General features: G+C 38.7%; 2 protein-coding genes across 4 annotated transcripts in view; both read left to right on the top strand.

The window, feature by feature from the left end:
* LOC102690978 (golgin subfamily B member 1-like) overlaps positions 1–5,319 on the top strand; it is a 31,143-nt gene extending 25,824 nt beyond the window's left edge. For all 3 annotated transcript variants that reach the window (XM_069181803.1, XM_069181804.1, XM_015338523.2), the window contains 8 exons: positions 108–265; positions 1,578–1,737; positions 1,879–2,028; positions 2,374–2,541; positions 2,992–3,083; positions 3,397–3,531; positions 3,808–3,922; positions 4,189–5,319. In XM_069181803.1, the coding sequence (XP_069037904.1) occupies positions 108–265; positions 1,578–1,737; positions 1,879–2,028; positions 2,374–2,541; positions 2,992–3,083; positions 3,397–3,531; positions 3,808–3,922; positions 4,189–4,347 (1,137 nt within the window). In that variant the 3' untranslated portion in view covers positions 4,348–5,319. The remainder of the gene's footprint in view (positions 1–107; positions 266–1,577; positions 1,738–1,878; positions 2,029–2,373; positions 2,542–2,991; positions 3,084–3,396; positions 3,532–3,807; positions 3,923–4,188) is intronic.
* Positions 5,320–6,495: 1,176 nt separating this feature from the next.
* Positions 6,496–17,085, top strand: acte1 (actin, epsilon 1). Its single transcript, XM_006642647.3, has 9 exons — positions 6,496–6,603; positions 7,183–7,331; positions 8,387–8,515; positions 8,906–9,016; positions 9,121–9,205; positions 10,286–10,447; positions 11,649–11,840; positions 13,376–13,557; positions 15,619–17,085. The coding sequence occupies exons 2-9, from the start codon at positions 7,203–7,205 to the stop codon at positions 15,760–15,762; spliced, it is 1,134 nt and encodes a 377-aa protein (XP_006642710.1). The 5' UTR covers positions 6,496–6,603; positions 7,183–7,202; the 3' UTR covers positions 15,763–17,085.
* The last annotated feature ends 1,210 nt before the right edge of the window (positions 17,086–18,295 follow it).

The following is an 18,295-nucleotide window of genomic DNA, read 5'->3' as shown; positions in this document are numbered from 1 at the left end:
AGTATGTTGCATGGTGGCAGGTGTTTTGTCTAGTTCTGTGGAATGCATGTTTGAAAAATTTAAGGTATAGCACAATTAACATACATTTCCTTTATTTTACATTCCAGGTAAAAGAAATGGGAAGCCAGAGGTTGGAAAATGTTGAGTTAACACAGATGAAGATACGAGTTGATGAGCTGCAGAAAGCACTGCAACAGGCGTATGCCTACAGACAGCAGACAGAGAAGGATATCCGTGCATACCAGTCAGAGCTCGGAGAACTAAGGTATCTTCTGGCTTTCAAGCTCAGCAGCAACACCAAGTGTTCGGCACAGTCTTTTTACTTCAGTCTTTGACTGCAGAGTAAATATAAGAAATTGCCTTACAGTTGATTTCCTATATTAAGAATCTCAACATTTCATTTTTTTCCTTCTAGTGTTGTTAATGTCATGTTATTTTATTGGAATTTAATTTAAGGTAACATACGTGCACATTATATACGTCTAATTTTTAGTCACAGAAGGAACAAAAATAAAATTATGAGAACAGCTGTTATTCTCCTCAGTGAGACACGTGGCTGGCAATAAAAGTTGTTTGAAGTTTAAATCTAATCATAGGATGTCAATGTGTCTGTTTTCGCATTCTTTGAGACAGTTGCTTTTTTTATATTCCAGAGTTGGTCAGAGTATTTCAGTTAGACCATATGGAATTTTATTAAAAAAAAACAGACTGTAGTACATTAAATAGATTATCTCAAAAGAATCAACTGGATGGGGGGATTCCTCTCCTGATCACTTATCTTATTAAACAGCAGCTTATTGTACAGCCGGGAGCGAGTCTGTAATTAACTCTCACCACTGTATATGCAGGCAGATATTGGAACAGAGTATGTCTTATAAGGACTGCATGCCATGTTACTGGTATGTCCCATTTGTTGTCAGAGTCACATTGAGACGAACAAACTGTGACTTAATCATAATCCCAGTGACACTTCATATGAACTATTTGCACAAAAGTAATTTACTATAAATAAGCTACATTCTTGACATTCTAATTGTATTGGAATAACAACTGGGAAATTCAGTTGGTAGTATGAATAAATTACAGTAAGTCTTTTAGTGATCAAGGCAGATGTAATTTGATACCTGATTTGCAGATATATGGCCTGAAGTACTCATGCATGGTCTTGTGCCCATACAAATACCATAGAAGTCTTTGTGGTTACACTGTACGGGTGGAGTTGTGGACAGTTGACAAAGCCTCATTTTGGAAGTTTAGTTATGCTGCCAAGAGTGTTGTAGGTTTTTTAATATACTAATGAAAATGATGATGCAGTTGGTAGTATATGAGACGTTACTTTCAAGGTTATCTCCTGTTATTTAAAAAAAGGAAAGGTTTTAGACCAGCCCATGATTACTCACTGTTGCTAAGTTTAGTATTGGTGATTTAAAGTGTTGGTATGTTTGGCATTTAGTACTGGCAGTTTATGCAGAGGTGTTGCCCGTGACTGTGTACACTATTATTTCTAGGACGTTTGACAGAATCCTCATAATTGCTTGCTTTTTGCCAAAGTTTGAGCTGTGTTTTTTTATATTTAGATCCGAGAAGAACCTGCTGCTCTCTGAATCTCGAGCTTTGAGACAGCAGCATTTGATGGTGGTGGCTGAAAAAGATCGACAGATCTCTGAACTGCAGAAACACCGCCCTGAAGCACTTGTAAAAGAATCCAAAAATGCCCCTTCACTTTATCCAGTTAAGGTAAAAAAATAATAGATTCATGTTTTTCAGGTTTTTTTTCAGTTTTTGTTCGCTGCATTGACAATTACTAAAGATTGATGAATTGAGATAGCAGTGACAGTGTTTTGGTTTGTTTCTCGTGTATATGGTGATGTTTTGCAGATGGAAAGTGTTACCCTGGCAGCAAAAGAGGCTTCTGCAGATCAAGTTACACAGCTGCTGAAAGAACGTGGCCAGCTTCAGAGTGACTTGCAGCGTTGCCTACAGGAGATTCACCAGAAAGACCTCCGCTTTCAGCAGCTGAACGCCAAGGCAAGACTAGAATGAGTTTTTGTTTTCTCTGACTTTTATAAGATTTCCTGTGTCCTCAAAGCTGCTGACAAATTTCACCAACTCAGACCTTTCATTAAACTTCTAACCTTCACCCTCGCTGTGGCATTTCCAAGATGTATTTCAGCATCTAATGTTATTATTCAGTAGTTAAATGTATTATTACTGCCGGTGCATTGGTGACGGCCCTAATCAAATTGGCTGTTCAAGGTGAAATTAGTGACTTGAAAATGGAAGATGTGATGTTCAAGAAAATCCTTGGTAATATACATCAGAAGATTTATATGCTCATGTTTTAAAGATATTTCCCTGCAACGGTAATTTCAGATGATGCAAACCATCGAAGAGAAAATGGGCTTGTCGATGCAGCTAAAAGCCGTTTCTCAAACTCTGCGCGAGACGCAGATGAATCTCAGCGAAGTTCAGAATCGCTGTTATTGGCTGGAGAGCCAGACACAAACACCAGCTGTACTGCCCTACCAGAACCCCGTTCAAGTGAGTAAAAGCATGATTTACATCTAAGTGAAGGTTCATATATCATAGTTTTAAAACATCTTAAACAAGCTTTGCTAGCTTAAGGGTTTTGTCCATATGCCGTACTCCTTCAGAAAAGGGTTTGGGTCTTGTGTCTCAGACACCGCCCGTTGAAACCTAGGTTCTTGTTGCTAGCTGACCCCAACCACTGCTGCACAGTTGCTAGTGTGGGGTGGACCTAAATCTGCCAGGGTCTTTTCAGTTTGTGGTGAAACAGTAATGTATGTGATTTGTTAGGCACCAGTGGGCTTCCAGCAGTGACTGAGGTGATCAGTGTCTCCCATGGCACTATTCTTCTGTAAAGCACTGGGGGTGCTACCCTCTAAATGGTGCAATGTCAGATTTGATAAATTCTCCGAGTTCCCACCTTGGAAGTCCCTGTTGACTCTGCTGACCTCTTCTCCTTTCCAGGGTGCAGCTGCTGTCGAGGTGCCTCCAGGGGCACCGCAGGAAAAGACCATGGTAGACATTGAAAGCCTGGATGGTAGTGAGCTGAGAAGGAGGTGAAACTTCCACTTTCATTGTACAATAAAAATATAGAATATTGTAAAATTTATTTAATGTAACTGGTCACAGACAGAAGCTTCTTTAACTTTCCTGGTATATAGGGTCACTCTACGGATCATGACTTTTAGCTGTTATTCCGAAATCACTGTTTGTGCATGCATGTGGTTTTGTTTTTTAAACACAAATTGGGGGAAAAAAGGTTTTTTATAAAGTAGTTCATTTTACTTGTTTGGTGAAACTTCATTCAATCTCCATACATCAAAAGATCGTGATGATGTTCTCTTGTGCTCTGTTTTTCTTTTCCACTAGGCTCATAGAAACAGAGCAGGCGTTGGATTCTACACAGCAGGACCTGTCCCACCTGGCAGAGGAGCTGTCTGAAGAGCGGGCCAGGCGCGAGGCAGCTGAAGAGGCTTTAGGACTGGTGGCGGAAAGTGATAAAAGGTTGACTGCTGTCTATTAGCCGGCCAGTTTCCTTCTGTTTAGCTTATGGGTTTTTTTTTCAGACTGCACACAGCTTATGGATGTGTAACAGATGAAAAGCCCATCTTGTTTTGCAGGCCAAAGAAAGCATTTGCTAACTCATATTTAACAACTGAAGGAACACCTGACCTGGTACTTGCAATAAAATGGTAGAATAAATACTGATTGGTAAGTGTTCAGTGTTGAGCAGGGTTAAAGACTAAGTTCTAATTTATTCTTATTTCCATTTCGTTTTAGTATTGATGCAAACATTTCTAGATCCACTCCAAGGGAATACAGCATTCAACTTGAATCAGATGAAGAGCACAGGGCACTTATTATAGACCCTGCTGAACATGTGGTAGTACGCAAGGTAGGTAAATTGCAGCCTGCATCTTTCCTAAGTGCTATCTAGCAACAAAAAGTATTAATTGATCTTCTGATACATGCAGCATCCTGCTTATCTGAAGTAAATAATTCTGGTGCAAAGGTTTACTTGTGGACACAAGGAGTTAAAAGAGAGAAGGCTACTTAGCAAAGAAGGATGGCTTTATTTACAATATTTGCAATATTGTCAAGTGTGAAGTCGGAAACATGTTTCTTCCTCAACAATGACTTTGTCTGAACTTTCTCCTCCAGATGAAAGGTGGAGCTCTCTCTGTTAAGAGATGGTTGAGGGGCCGCAGTCTGTACTGCTCTAAGCTGCTGACGACCAGAGCAAAATCGCGCTACGTTTTCCTCACATACCTGCTGGCATTACACGTTGTGGTCTTCATGTGCCTGACTGGACTACTGTAAACACTAACATTTCTCACCAAATACACTTGTGCTGCTGGAACCCAGTGTTTGATTCTTTGGTCTGAGCTTTGTGGGAGGAGTGAAGTGTTGTGAGGCAGGGATGTAACACATTCAGTAATAAAGCTGTCAATTTGTATTGATAGCAAAAGTAGTCAGTATAGTATGTCATAGTGTTAGAACAAATTTAAGTCGCGGTGTCAAGATTTACTTGGTAGAGTCAGGTTTTCTTCTCAGCTAATTTAAAGCTGTTTATGAAAGCTGCCTAAAAAATATTCTTTTATGAAAACTCCTGAATCTCCATTTCCATTTAAGCATCTGTTTTTCATTTCAATGTATCAACCACTCCAGAAGTAACCACTTTGCACTCCTCCCATACAGCTGAGTCTGAAAACTTAAATATTTACTTCTGCTGTATTCAAAAACACTAAGGGTGTTGCTTGGAAATTGTGCCATGATGTCTTAGCTGCTGATTAAGCTATGCACTGAATTAACTGCTATATAGTTATTTGATAAAAACAATTCAGCAGGGTTTTCCTCTCAGAGTTTGTTATTTAAGGGTGTATGTACTGTATATCAGGTTCTTTCCCCTCGTATTGCAATTTTCTTTTTATGTTATGCGGTATTTATCATATTCAAATTGGTTACATAGAAATCACCTTTGAGTACATAAATGTATGCTGTACAATACAGCAGATTTGCTTCAGCTTCTGTGTTCCGTATAATGATGTGTATATATGGTTTGATTGAGAAGAATATTGAAGCTAACCAAACTACTGAGTGCATCAAAGATTACATATTTTCTATACAGGATCTATTTTTAAAAAATGTATCTGTTCGCGTACACTATTCACTTTGAAAGAATGTCCTATAGCCTTTTGATCTAATCAAGACGGCTGAAGTGTGCAATACAGTGCGATTTTTGGAGATGCTGTTGCATTCTGTTAATTTTAATAAAGGAATTTAAAAAATGTTTTTTTCTTGTGTTTATAAACTAAATTTGATGATCTCATGAAGTGTAGCAGTTTCTTGATATAGGGGTACCTGTCTCGTTCTTAATCGGTCTCTTCTGCTAAACCTTGAGAAACGTGATTCATCTCTACAGACATTTTTGCTGAAATGTTCTCAGTCTGCTTGTATACCACCACTTGACTAGCCCTTATTGTAAATTCTGACAGCCTTCTTCATATGAGGAGAAGATACTATTTTGGTTTTGTGACTGCTAACTATATCTCAAGTTATGAGTTTCGTAACTTAAAATTGCTGAAGTGAGCTGATGTCAAATTTCAAGGTTTTTTTGTACACTATTTTTTATATCTACTTTCATAGGATAGTAAAGGTCCTTTATGAAGACAAGATTCAGAATTGTCTTCATGCAGTTAAATCTGCTTCTCTGATTAAAAGGGTCCAAGATACAGATTTACAAATGTCATGATTATTAAGTAAACATTACACAGTTTTTGTAATGGTTTTTTTTTTACCATTTCATGTACTGTATATGTATTCACAAGAAGTTCAGAATGTTTTTTGTAATGTTGAAATGGAAAAGAGTCATTGAAGTTTTTCCATGATTCAATATTGAACCCAAGCGTTTTTTGTAGGTTGTCCTTGGATACTCTGGTCTCTTAACTCATCCAGATGAGAGATGTTTTTTTTTTTTGCAACACCCATTCAACCAATTAATCTAGCCTACTCTTATACTTAGTATTGGTCTTTTTACATTTATAAGCAATCACTGAGGAGAAACTGCCATCACATTTATGGTTCTTTTGGAATGGCTATGAGTGACTTAACATCACAATGGCCAACCCACTTCCACAATACTCCAGCTGCGGAATGACCATGCTTGCTCAATGAGTGATGCATTCGGAGTTATTTATAGCTTGCTGTGCTGAAAGATACTGAAATGCCTTTCAGTTAGACCGCAAGTGAACCAATTTTCCGTCCATAGGCTAGGGGCACCTGATGTAATAAATTACCTTCTAATATTAAAACCCTAAAAGCTTGTAGGCAACCTGTTCAGTGGGAAAGATTCCAGCTTGATGAGAAATCCTGTCCTAATTTATCGGAGGCGGCCTATCATTCACTTTTGTGACTTGTTAGCAAGGAAATGCTTCCTAAAATGGGCTGATGTTTTAATGGCATTCAATGGCCTCCTTCCCAAAACGGCTTCTATAAAAGTGGAGGCCAGGTGAAAGCACACTTACTTTATCAAAGGGAGCGCTAGCCGACTTCTGCCGTCTTCTCCAGCTTTTCTGGGTGAGTTCAACCATTCAGCCACTTTATACTACTATTAATCTCTTTTTTTCCCTTGGTATTTCTAGTTTGAAAGTCATGACACCAGCTGGTTACGTAATTGAATATTCCAGTTCAAGTTGTGCACAAATGAAGATTATGCCAGTGACGGCAAAAGCCATTGTACTAGTAACTTTTAGTGAAACTAAACATTACTGTAACAAGCTTATCTTTGAATGTTATATATTATAGTTTAGAGCTAGTTTAGAACCTCTTGCACTATGCACTATGCACTAGCCACCAGATTTCTCAACTTGTGTATTACATTTTGTAAATGCCTGCAGATGGACAGATAGACAGTAACTGAAAATTGAATATGAGAAAAAAATCACGTTTGTGCATATGCAGGTAATGTGCAAGATTTCATAGGTGATACTGATTCCAAATTGGTCTTCTATGGCATTTAAAGTAGCTCTGAGGAGTGTATCCCTGTTTCTCTGAGAACATAGTTGTAAAACAACTGTATCGCACACTGTCTTTTTCTCCTCTGCCCTTGTGTTTTTAGAATAAAAACCTTTTTCACCTTTGGCTGTGATCTGACAGGTCGGCAAGGGCATAAAGAAATGTGTGACGAGGAAGAGACCACTGCTCTGGTGTGCGACAATGGCTCAGGACTCTGTAAAGCCGGCTTTGCTGGAGATGATGCTCCCAGGGCTGTCTTTCCCTCCATCGTGGGTCGTCCCCGCCACCAGGTCCAGCAGCGAGCTCAGTCTGGTTTCCGTGTCTGGTTTTAGTCCTGTTCTGACTGTGTTTTCTGACTGAATGTGTGTTCCAGACACATCTTCAGGAAGCTTTAAATAGCACTGCTAATGTGTTACACATCTCTGTAGATGCTTTTTAAGTCTTCTGGAGCTCCATAGTAGATAGTTCATAGATATGCAAATTTGTCTCCATATCAGTCTCCAGATCAACGATGTTTTTTTAGTGACATGCTCTGCAGGTTAAATCATGGACTGTTTTTTGACCCCCAGACAACAGTCGATGTGATTGAAAGAGGGTGGCCTTTGGTTTACAAATACTCTGTTCCTGCAGGAGTCAGAGGGCTTGATGTTTAACTAGATCATAGTGCAAGTCCTTATGCAGAGGTTGATCATATCATAATGACATAAATGATGATCAATATTTGAAAGTAATAATTTGATTTCTGATACTTTAATAGTGATCGTTAATCTGTCTTTAACATTATCATGCCTATCCAATCATTCCCAGCAACCCCTTTTTATGATCATAATTGTGGAAAAACAGCTTTCCACTGTTAATGACTGCATACCAGTCCAAAGCATTGTGCAACTCATTTGATGTCTTTATTCTCTGCTTGATAGAGAGTGCGACTTTTGCTATAGGACCTCCTTAATTCCTTGGTTGTGGTTTGGCAACATCATTAGCTCCTCTCTGTGACAGTGACTAGCTGATGTTTTTTATCATTTGGATTGATTCTGAGATTTACAGATACAGTATGGTATTTATCGATAGAAAATAAAACTATTTTAAGCAAAATGAAGGTAATTACTGTAAGTGCAAAGTGCAGCCGTGACGTATTGTACTGCAAAATGACTTGGGGAGAGTAAGTGAAGATGTGAGAATGAGGTTATATACTATAATCTGCTCCTGTTTGATCCTTTTATTGTTTGGAGAAATAACCCAGTGTTTTTGTCATTTTGTAATTCATATTTCATATTTCCAAACTCCAAAGAATGAAAATTAACAGGGATCTGACACAGTGTCTTGTTTTTTCATAATCACATAGGGTGTCATGGTCGGGATGGGACAGAAAGACAGTTACGTAGGAGACGAAGCCCAGAGTAAAAGAGGTATTCTCACTCTGAAATACCCCATCGAGCACGGCATTATCACCAACTGGGACGACATGGAGAAGGTACAGTAAATACTGACACTGCCTACATTAGCAGCGTTTTGAAGTGGACTCCCTAATCTAAAGCACTAAGTGAGTTACAGTATGTTATCAGATTTTTAAGAAATCCAAATAAAAACCATAACAACCTTTTCAACGGAATTCTCCATACTTACACTCTGCATACTTTATCATTTCTGATTGATGATCATAACCCGAAAGGACATAATATTCACCCTCCCCTCCGGCCCCTCCAAGAGCTGTCAGTGGAGAGCTCAGGGCTGTTTTAAAATGGTACTTGAAATTCCAAACACTCTTAATGTGACCTGCCACCTAGCAATGTGGGAAGTTTTAAAGCTCCAAACCAAAAACACAATCCTCTCACACAAATGTTTTTGTTCTTTTTATCCACAGATCTGGCACCATTCCTTCTACAATGAGCTCCGCGTGGCCCCAGAAGAACATCCAGTACTGCTGACTGAAGCCCCTCTAAACCCAAAAGCCAACAGAGAGAAAATGACACAGGTTGTTTTAGCTTCCTTTAATCTTAAAAAAGTTTGTCATATGCTTCCTACAACATCCTTTTAACCATTTGTGTATTGAATCCTGTCCTTTAATGGTCTTTACAGATTATGTTTGAGACCTTCAATGTTCCAGCAATGTATGTAGCAATCCAGGCTGTGCTTTCTCTGTATGCCTCCGGTCGTACCACTGGTAAGTTCAGTCAGGATATCTAAGACACAGCGAGTAAATGAAGAACCTGGGAAAGCCTTGAATTTTGGCTTTACTGTATTAGCTTTCAAAGTGTGAACAAACCGTGTCTGAAGAACGTTATGTTCTTTTACCTCAGATCTCCAGACATCTGATTCACACCTCAGAGACGTGTTCATTTGGCTTTTCAATTAATTAAACAATTATTCTTAATCCACCCTGAATCAGATTTTTTTCGGATGTTGTCTCCATCTGGGACCAGCCCAGCTAATGCACAGATATTTGGCTAACAGCACTTGTATTAGTGTAATCAAAGTCTTCAGAAACAAAAGCATCTACAGTATTTGTGGTTTGGGGTAGTTAGATAATTATCCCAGTGGTTCTCAGCTCTGTTCCTGAGAGACTCCTGTATCTGCTGGTTTTCATTTTCAATTTGGTCATTAATCATTGGTGCTAATTGATGGATGTAATTTATCAGCTTGGTTGTTTGGTTTTTTTCTGCACCCTGTCCTTATTTCAAATTGTTCACTATTCAAATCTAATGGGTTAGATTCCCGAAACCCTCTAATGAGCACAGGGTTCATATCAATTACAAATTTACATTCAGATTTTAAGAGCTAAGAGCAAGTTTAAAAAACATACATATAATACAAAATTTAAATCAATTTTCCTGTAATTAATAATTTGGCTGGATCAGAAACCAGATTATATAGCAGACCACTGGAACCAAGGTTAAGAACTAATGAATTTTCATGGAAACTACACCATGGAGTAAGGCATTAAGTACTGTATGAATATAAGTAGGGAATAGATTCCTATGGACAATAATAGTTTACACTTGCAGGCATTAACATCAACAATGACCATCAGTGGCTGTACAGGGCATTACAAGTGTACAAATGCTGATGTATCACTGTCTAGTGTGCACAGTCTTCGTGCACTGGAACATGTTCTCCTTTGCCCTATGTGCAAATTAATGCATTGCCCCATGCTGTACACTTGTGTCAAACTAATTATATCTTCTCTCTATACCTGTCCGTCAGAAATGATGGAAAGTAAAAGCATGTAACTAAATCATTCCAGGTATTGTGTTGGACTCTGGAGATGGAGTGACCCACAATGTGCCCATTTATGAAGGCTATGCCCTTCCTCATGCTATCATGAGATTGGATCTTGCTGGCAGGGACTTGACCGACTATCTCATGAAAATTCTCACAGAGAGAGGCTATTCTTTTGTCACCACAGGTAAGCTTTTTCTAATAATCTGGGATTTGAAAACGTTGACGCAATGCTGAATAAAGTTTCCAGTATCATACGGTGCCAAATTAAAGCAAAGTTGTTTTTAAAAAAGAAGAATATATAAAAAACAAAGAAAGAGAGCATTGCTACTTTATTTCTGACATACCCAACACACCCCAAAGTAAGAATGTACTAATCTCATGACCGGATAAGATTTGGCAGCTTTTGTTGGGAAGAGTCTTGTGACTGAATGATGTTGTATGCTATCCCTGGAAATGATGGCCTTTGTGCCTGTGGGTGGGAGGCTCTGCAGTTATTTTCAGTGAGATGGAAATGGTATCTTTAAAAGCATGTCCCTTGCATTTCAGCGCAGTGCAAGATGTTTTCAGATCAAAGTGAAATAAGGCTCCCGCAATGTCAAATCAGAACCTATGAAGCACATGAATGGAGTCCCTCTGTGAACACAATTTTACTCTACTGTAGTTAGTATTGCTACCTCACAGTGTGGGGGCTCAGGGTTCAATTCTAGAGCTGGGAAACTATCCGCGTGGAGTTTGCACGTTCTCCCCATGTCTGCATAGGTTTCCTCTGAGTGCTCCAGTTTCCTCCCACAGTCCAAAGACATACTGGTATGTTAATTGGCTTCAGGGAAAATTGACCCTGGTGTGACTGGGCGCTTGTACTGTATGTGTCTGTGTGTGACCTGCGATGGACTGCTCTTATCCAAAGCGACTTGCAATTAAATAATAACCTCTTCTGCTGTTGCCTGCTGCTTTTGAAGGAAATTGCTAACTATGCAAAACCTGTTGTCATTTTTCACTTTATTGACATAAAAAGAGCTGTACTGTATGTAAAAAGTGGCTCAGACATCCGCACCGTTAAAATTTCTCATCTCTCTGGAATGGGAGTAGAGTGTTGGGCAATGTTAGGAAAGGGCACACCCTGTTGGTGAAAGAAAACCATTGATTTGAAACCTAAGAGCAAAAAAACTGCAAATTTTATTAAATAAAATCAGAATTTAGCAGGTATACGGTCATTTATTGCTCATAAGATACATTTTGTACTGTGCTGTACACACACATTTAACATTTCTATCAGAGTGATAAGATAGGCATTTTTTTGGTTCTTTTGAATTCACTGTCCCTGCGTGAATTCCAAGAGAAACCTTTTTTCCCTGTGCCGAGCTCTGTTCTCTGCTGTTCTTCAGCGGAGCGTGAGATTGTCCGTGACATTAAGGAGAAGCTCTGCTACGTGGCCCTGGACTTTGAGAACGAAATGGCAACTGCAGCCTCCTCCTCCTCCCTGGAGAAGAGCTACGAGCTGCCCGACGGCCAGGTCATCACTATTGGAAATGAGAGGTTTCGCTGCCCTGAGACTCTCTTCCAGCCGTCCTTCATTGGTACGTCCACTAGCACACAGCACCTACAGCTGTGAAACTACCACCATTAACGAGATCCCTGAAAACAGTAACACGACGACCGAAACATCAGCAGATTACAGCCTCTGTGGTCATCTGAAAGATTATTTTTAAACCATATCAGAGCATTGTTTCACAGCAGTATTTCAGTGGAACACAGCAAAATAATATATCTATTTTTTTGTTTAACGTAAAATACCATATTCCAGTTTCAAGGCTCTTGAATAACCTACTCTAGTGGTCTGTTAATGGTAAAAAGCTCAGCTGCTGATGGAACTCCTGAGTAGTTAGGTGGCAGATCTCAGGGTGCTTGTTTGGAGAGTATTTTGAGTCTTATTATTCAGACTTCAAAAGTTTAAGATTAGAATTTATCATTAGCAGCCTGTTAGGGATTTCCCAGAAATAGACAGCAAGTGGATGGTCTGCTGCCTGCCAGAATAAACTCAGTTTGTTGTGAAATAGAGATCCCTGTTAAATGCCAGATGGCTATAGTATTGTCAGTGCAATCAGTGTTTCTTTTTACTAGATGCAATACTTAAAACAGTATTGTATTGTAACAAATACCGCTACTCATAGGGGGTTAAGAATATAGGAAAACAGCACAGAATGAACAACAGCAGTGCATCTCCGCGACCTGTGTTTTGATGTCACTGCAATTCCAGACTGCTAGCCCAGTAACGTGAAGACTATATAACTGGCCATCAAGACAGGTAAACCCGTGTTCTATCTAAAACAATGTGACCCAGAGCTATCTCTCCATTCCAAAATGCATCACTAACTTGAAGTGAATGTCTGTAATCCATTAGATCATTCCAAAAATAAGAAATTCAGAATTTTGGACTGAAAGCTGTCTGAAACAAGGTTCAAATAAGATAAGATCACTTTATTGGCCATATACAATTTCTTGCATTAGGAATTTGTCTTTTCGCATACTCAGCTTGCTCTCCATGAGACACACAGACAGGGAAAGAGGCCTGGGGTCAGAGCACAGGGTCAGCCATTTCTACGGCACCCCAGCGGAGTAGGATTCCTCTACCAGCCGCAGGATTTGAACTGGAAACCTTCCAGCCACAGTGTCACTGCTCCGCTATAAGTACTTACTGTAGCTAGAATTGGTTTTAAGATGAATCAGAACAAGGTCCTCTCACGTGCCTCACTGCTCTCTCTCTGTCCCCTCTCTTGCTTCCATTCTTTTCTGGGTGTTGATTGTTCACTCTTATTATGATAAACTAGAGTCATTCTCCAAAAATCCCCTTTGATTCTCTGTGGCTTCTGGTGCTACAGCTGGGTAAATAACCCATTGTTTCTAGACCCTAAAAGCTGCAAACATGAGCTTTTTATAACCCTTGTCACAATACGCTACAATGAAAACTGAAAGCTGTGGAATGCCACCTTGTGGCAATTGTACTTATTTCAGATTAACAACAGAACAATGGTAGTAATGGTACAGTATATAGTGTATAGGACTTGTCTTGCACTGCTGTTAAGCTTTAATTTTATATCTATTGCATTAACAGGTATGGAATCTGCAGGTATTCATGAGACCACATACAATGGCATCATGAAATGTGATATTGACATTCGAAAGGATCTCTATGCCAACAATGTGCTGTCTGGTGGAACTACAATGTACCCAGGCATCGGTGATCGAATGCAGAAAGAGATAACAGCCTTGGCTCCAAGTACTATGAAAATCAAGGTATGAAGAATAATCCATTCTTCTTGCTTCGGGTCTGTCCCACTTGGATGATATCACATGTGCTAACCATTCTCTACTTTTTTTCTGAGTCATAAACAGTATACTGTGTTACCTAGTATAATTGATTGATTTGGTTTGCAAGAAAAATATTTTGGAAAATCTTACTTTATAGTATGTCAGCAAAGGGACACACATCTTTAAGCAGTTTAGGTCCTAGTTTAAGTGTATATTATGTTTGGTCAAAAAATATAAAGATATCACTTTTTTGGGGATAACTGCATAACATATGAAGACAGCCAGGTAATTTACTGCATAATGTGTGGTAATTTCTGAAGAAGATAGCATTCTATTCCTGTTCTTTTTCCTTTATCTCTTAGCAGCAAAGCTTTATGTGAGGCAACAGGGATTTAGAATTCTTTTCATCCCATCCAACTGTTCTTTGTCAGGCAGCTTTTATAAAAATTTGTGTTATGTTCCTCCCTCAAAAATCTAGGGATTAGATATAGTTCCACCAGGGTAATCACAGTGCAGCTAAACAACAATGTACTTTTGACTCTCCAGCACAAGTGCTAGGAGATGATTGTATTGAGGATTTAAATAGAAACATTGCTGCTGGTTATGTTTGCAAGAGGAAGCTGTGGACAGCATCCAAGCAAGCAGCAAATTGCTCCAGTTGTTTCAGATTTTTTTTTATCTCCTAAGCTGTTTTTATTTTTGGTTCACTGGTATCCATTAATAGCTTCCAATAAATTGTTTTATAAATTCTTAACTAGGCATAGACAGAAAAAATAGACAGGAATGGTTTTCTGCAGAGGGCAGAGTTTTACTGTAGAGGGCCCTCTCACAGTACTCGGTGTACATTGTTTAGCTGTCATATGCTCTGTGGCTGCACAGTTTAGCAGAGCCAGATTCTGTCTGACTCTTGTAAAGTTTTTTGTTTGTTTTAAAGAGGGCTGGTTTAAAGGATGCCATGCATTTCGATCTGTAACAGTACCAACTCTTGTAGTTTAGGCCAGCAACATACTGTAGAGGAGAAGGTGTCATGACTTAGGTGCAAGGAACTTATTCAAAATTACATACTAAATAATAAGTAATAAAAGTCCCCAAATAACTTTCATTTATTTTGTACCCTATTTGTTTGCAGTTTAGATTTTTCTATGTATGCACAAAAGTCTAGAACAAAAAAAAATGATCTTAGGAACTCTTATGAGGCCGCACACTGCAGCCAAATGCTCAGCCAATTGGACTGGATGAAAAAATCAGGAGGATTTGGACATGTGACCAGATTTCTTTCCCCAGAGTCTATTTTAGTGCCCCATCTGCAATAAAACACCACCCAAGATGAGCCTTTCTCCATCGGTTTAAGCATTTTAATGTGCAACTGACATGTTGAAAGCAAAAACAATTTCCCTTTTTTGAAGGAAAGAGCCATCTGTGTGCTCCCACTTAACGGTAATATGCCAATCATCTTAACTGAGGACGTTGCAAACAGAATATGCCAAAATGTAACAGATTTATTTATACTGTGTGTACATAAAAAATCAGTGGATGGAAATGGAGCATTACAAATTGTTACATACTGTAGGAAATGAGACCAGTGTAATGTGCATACTACAATGAGCACATCAAACCCTTTGTGTTTAAACAGAAAGATAATATCCCATACAATGGTGGAGGAAAAATAAAGAAAATATGGATGTTCTAGTTCATAGAAAATAAGACTTAAAATAGGAAAGGTAGTATTCTACTGTAAAGAAACCTAAGTGTTGTCTCACAACTGGAAGAGGGCCCTGGTGGACTGGTACACAGAATCACTTTGTGCTGCTTCTGGGAGAAACCTGGTCACTTTTGGCCAGTGACAGAACAGGGCTCTGAAGGCTCAACCAGCTTTCAGAGTGAACACCTTTACTGGCTACGCTACTCAAGAGTGAGAGAGTCTTACAGGGGTTGGAGTCTGGTGAGTGGTGAGGTCTTGGCAGTGTTGTAAAGACACATGGTAAAGCAGAATGAGAATAATTGCTTAGCATTGGACATGCGTCACAGAAGCCTTCTCTTCTTTAGATGATTGCCCCTCCTGAGCGCAAGTACTCCGTCTGGATCGGGGGGTCCATCTTGGCCTCTCTCTCCACCTTCCAACAGATGTGGATCAGCAAAGATGAATATGAAGAAGCTGGTCCTTCTATCGTCCATCGGAAATGTTTTTAAGGTGTCTCTTTTCATGGCTAAATATACCCTCGCTGAAGTTCTGGTCTCAAGCAATTTTATTTTATGTTTCTAAAAGTTGTGGCCTCACAAAATGTTACGTAAACAGGGGTCAATTACTGATAACTCTTTGGTCAAAGTGGTTATTCTCCAGCAGTGTTGTGTTCAGAATCTGACAAATTGCATGTCTCCCACAGTAAATTATAGTTTTAAAAATGAATGTTGCATTGCATCTCTTTTGTAACAGCCCTGGCTGGAACTCCACATAAAGCTGAAAAAGCTTTACAGTATATTGGATAGAGAGACAGCCTTTTCTGATAAACTGGATTATTAATGTACTACATAAAAGGAGCTGCTTGTTTTTCAGGAACAAAGCTTTAATGAAGCAGATCAAGGCTCTCCTGGACTGGAGGTTTTCTTCTGGGTTTACTGTCATCAATCCTGGATAAAGATCATGTTAATCTAAGATCTTAACCTAATAGTATTAGTATTAAATAAAACACAGTAAAGGTAGCCATCATGAGGAGGTCATTTGGACCATCTAGCTCCTTTGGTTACTAGCAGCCACCTGATGCAAAGAAAACTAAGCTTTAAAAGGATCTTTAAAAGGATGTTTTAGGTGTTCAGCTTCAGCAACATGGCTGGGTAACTTGTTCCGAACAGTGTTAGTAATAGTCTCCATGCTGTATGCCAGAATCAGGGCAGTAGTTATAGAAAACACATTGAAAATGATCATCTCAAGGTTTCCTCACTTTGATTACTTGCAGTACATGGTGCTTCTGAGCTCTTGTGTGCCATGGGGATATACAGTACACTGGTCCCATTGTCTTTATCACTTCATACATGTCTTACCTGACACCATATGAATAAATTATATTAATCATTTCAGTAATGTGGAAGAAAAGGCATATTATAACCTCCAAATGACCCAAAACCCTCCATTTTATCTAGATTTCTGATTCTTTTTTTAGCTACAGTGTGATTTCTCATGAATGCACATTTTACTTGCACAAATCACTTGCAGATCCTCCCCTTTTGTTTGTACTTCTTTAAACAGGGACTTTAAGGCAGATAAATCTCTGAAGCCAAAGTTCCATTAAGCCACATTTACATTAAGCAGTGTTTGTAAAATGCTTTCATAAATCTGGTAAACCACAGACTGGTAAAATTAAGCTTTTGAACTAATGACAATACCCTTTATATTGTGGAACATGTGCTGTGCTATTAAACCTATGGTCCCATTCAAGCAGTTGCCCACCAAGCATCTAAAGTGTACAAAACAAATAAATTACCTTTCAGCCACATGATTAAATCCTTATAACATTGTTTGGCGAGTGCTGTTTTTTTATATATTGCTCTTGAATTGTACGACTTAGTGCAACTCCCATGGGACACAGGGAAATGCTGTTTCATCATCCAAGTTCCATAGTAACAAGTCCCACAGGTACTCTACTTACTACTTATTAACCAGCATGGAGATAAATTAAACTGACAACCAATTGCATCTGATACTTACTCTGCTGCATTTGTGTCTTAATAAAATCTAGTTCTTCCAAAAAGATAGTACCTTGTGGTGTCATGGTACTAAATCAGCTACAGACGTTTTTTTCCCATTTCTGTCTTTGAGCAGCACTTTTGTTTGGATTCATATTTTACTTGACTAATTAAGTGGACAGTTATGGGGATTTACCATGTCAGAAATGCTAACAGAGAATAAAAAGTCCAATTATTGACCTTTCCTTCTGATTGGGTGTAATTAGGCTTTCTAAATTATACTGTACTGCAAGGACACACATTATTTATTTTGAGAGTTATGTGTATTATGTACTGCTTCTGTCTCCTACGGACACACATTTAAAAATATCCATAGGCCTAGTCTGAGTATAAAAGGCTCTTCCCAGAGCAAAAGATAAATACTATTGTACCTACATCCGGTGCGTGCAATCACTCAACCTAAATTATGGTTTAAACACTACAGTTTTTCTTAATGTACTGTACATTATTATTTATCTTGGTTTACCACTGTAAGTATTTAAAAACTAGCAGTAAATTGCTTACAAATATAAATTGCTTGTTATTATATATGGTTTATTGTTTATTTAAGTTCAGTTGTGTTAGTTTATGGAGTCTCCCTCTTCAAGGAGACCACTTGAAGCTATAGTATATACTGTAGGTGAATATATTCTGGACCTGACATAAATCCTAACTTACAATAGATTTAGATCTTTGCTTTGTATGATTTCCTGCAAGTAGTCTTTTGAAATTCAAATGTGGAAGCAGCAACACCCAGATCCAATCTGAGACAGATCATCTTTCTCCTTATTTTTTTGTGTGCTTGTTTATTCTTTTTATTTATTCTTGCTTGTTGTCCAAGTATGTATTTGTTTTTTCCTGAGGGATTTTGAGAGTGTAGTTGGATTGAACATAAGGGAAAGATACAAGAGGAAACCAAATGGCCAGTCTTTCTCATTTAGTTACTGGTAGCTAATTGACTCTGATGAACTTCAACTTCAACAACATGCTGGAGAAACTGAGT

Source organism: Lepisosteus oculatus, chromosome 21 (assembly GCF_040954835.1).
Source record: "Lepisosteus oculatus isolate fLepOcu1 chromosome 21, fLepOcu1.hap2, whole genome shotgun sequence".
Lineage (NCBI taxonomy): Eukaryota > Metazoa > Chordata > Actinopteri > Semionotiformes > Lepisosteidae > Lepisosteus > Lepisosteus oculatus.
The sequence above is the reverse complement of the archived record's forward strand: the minus strand, read 5'-3'. Positions and strand labels throughout refer to the sequence as shown.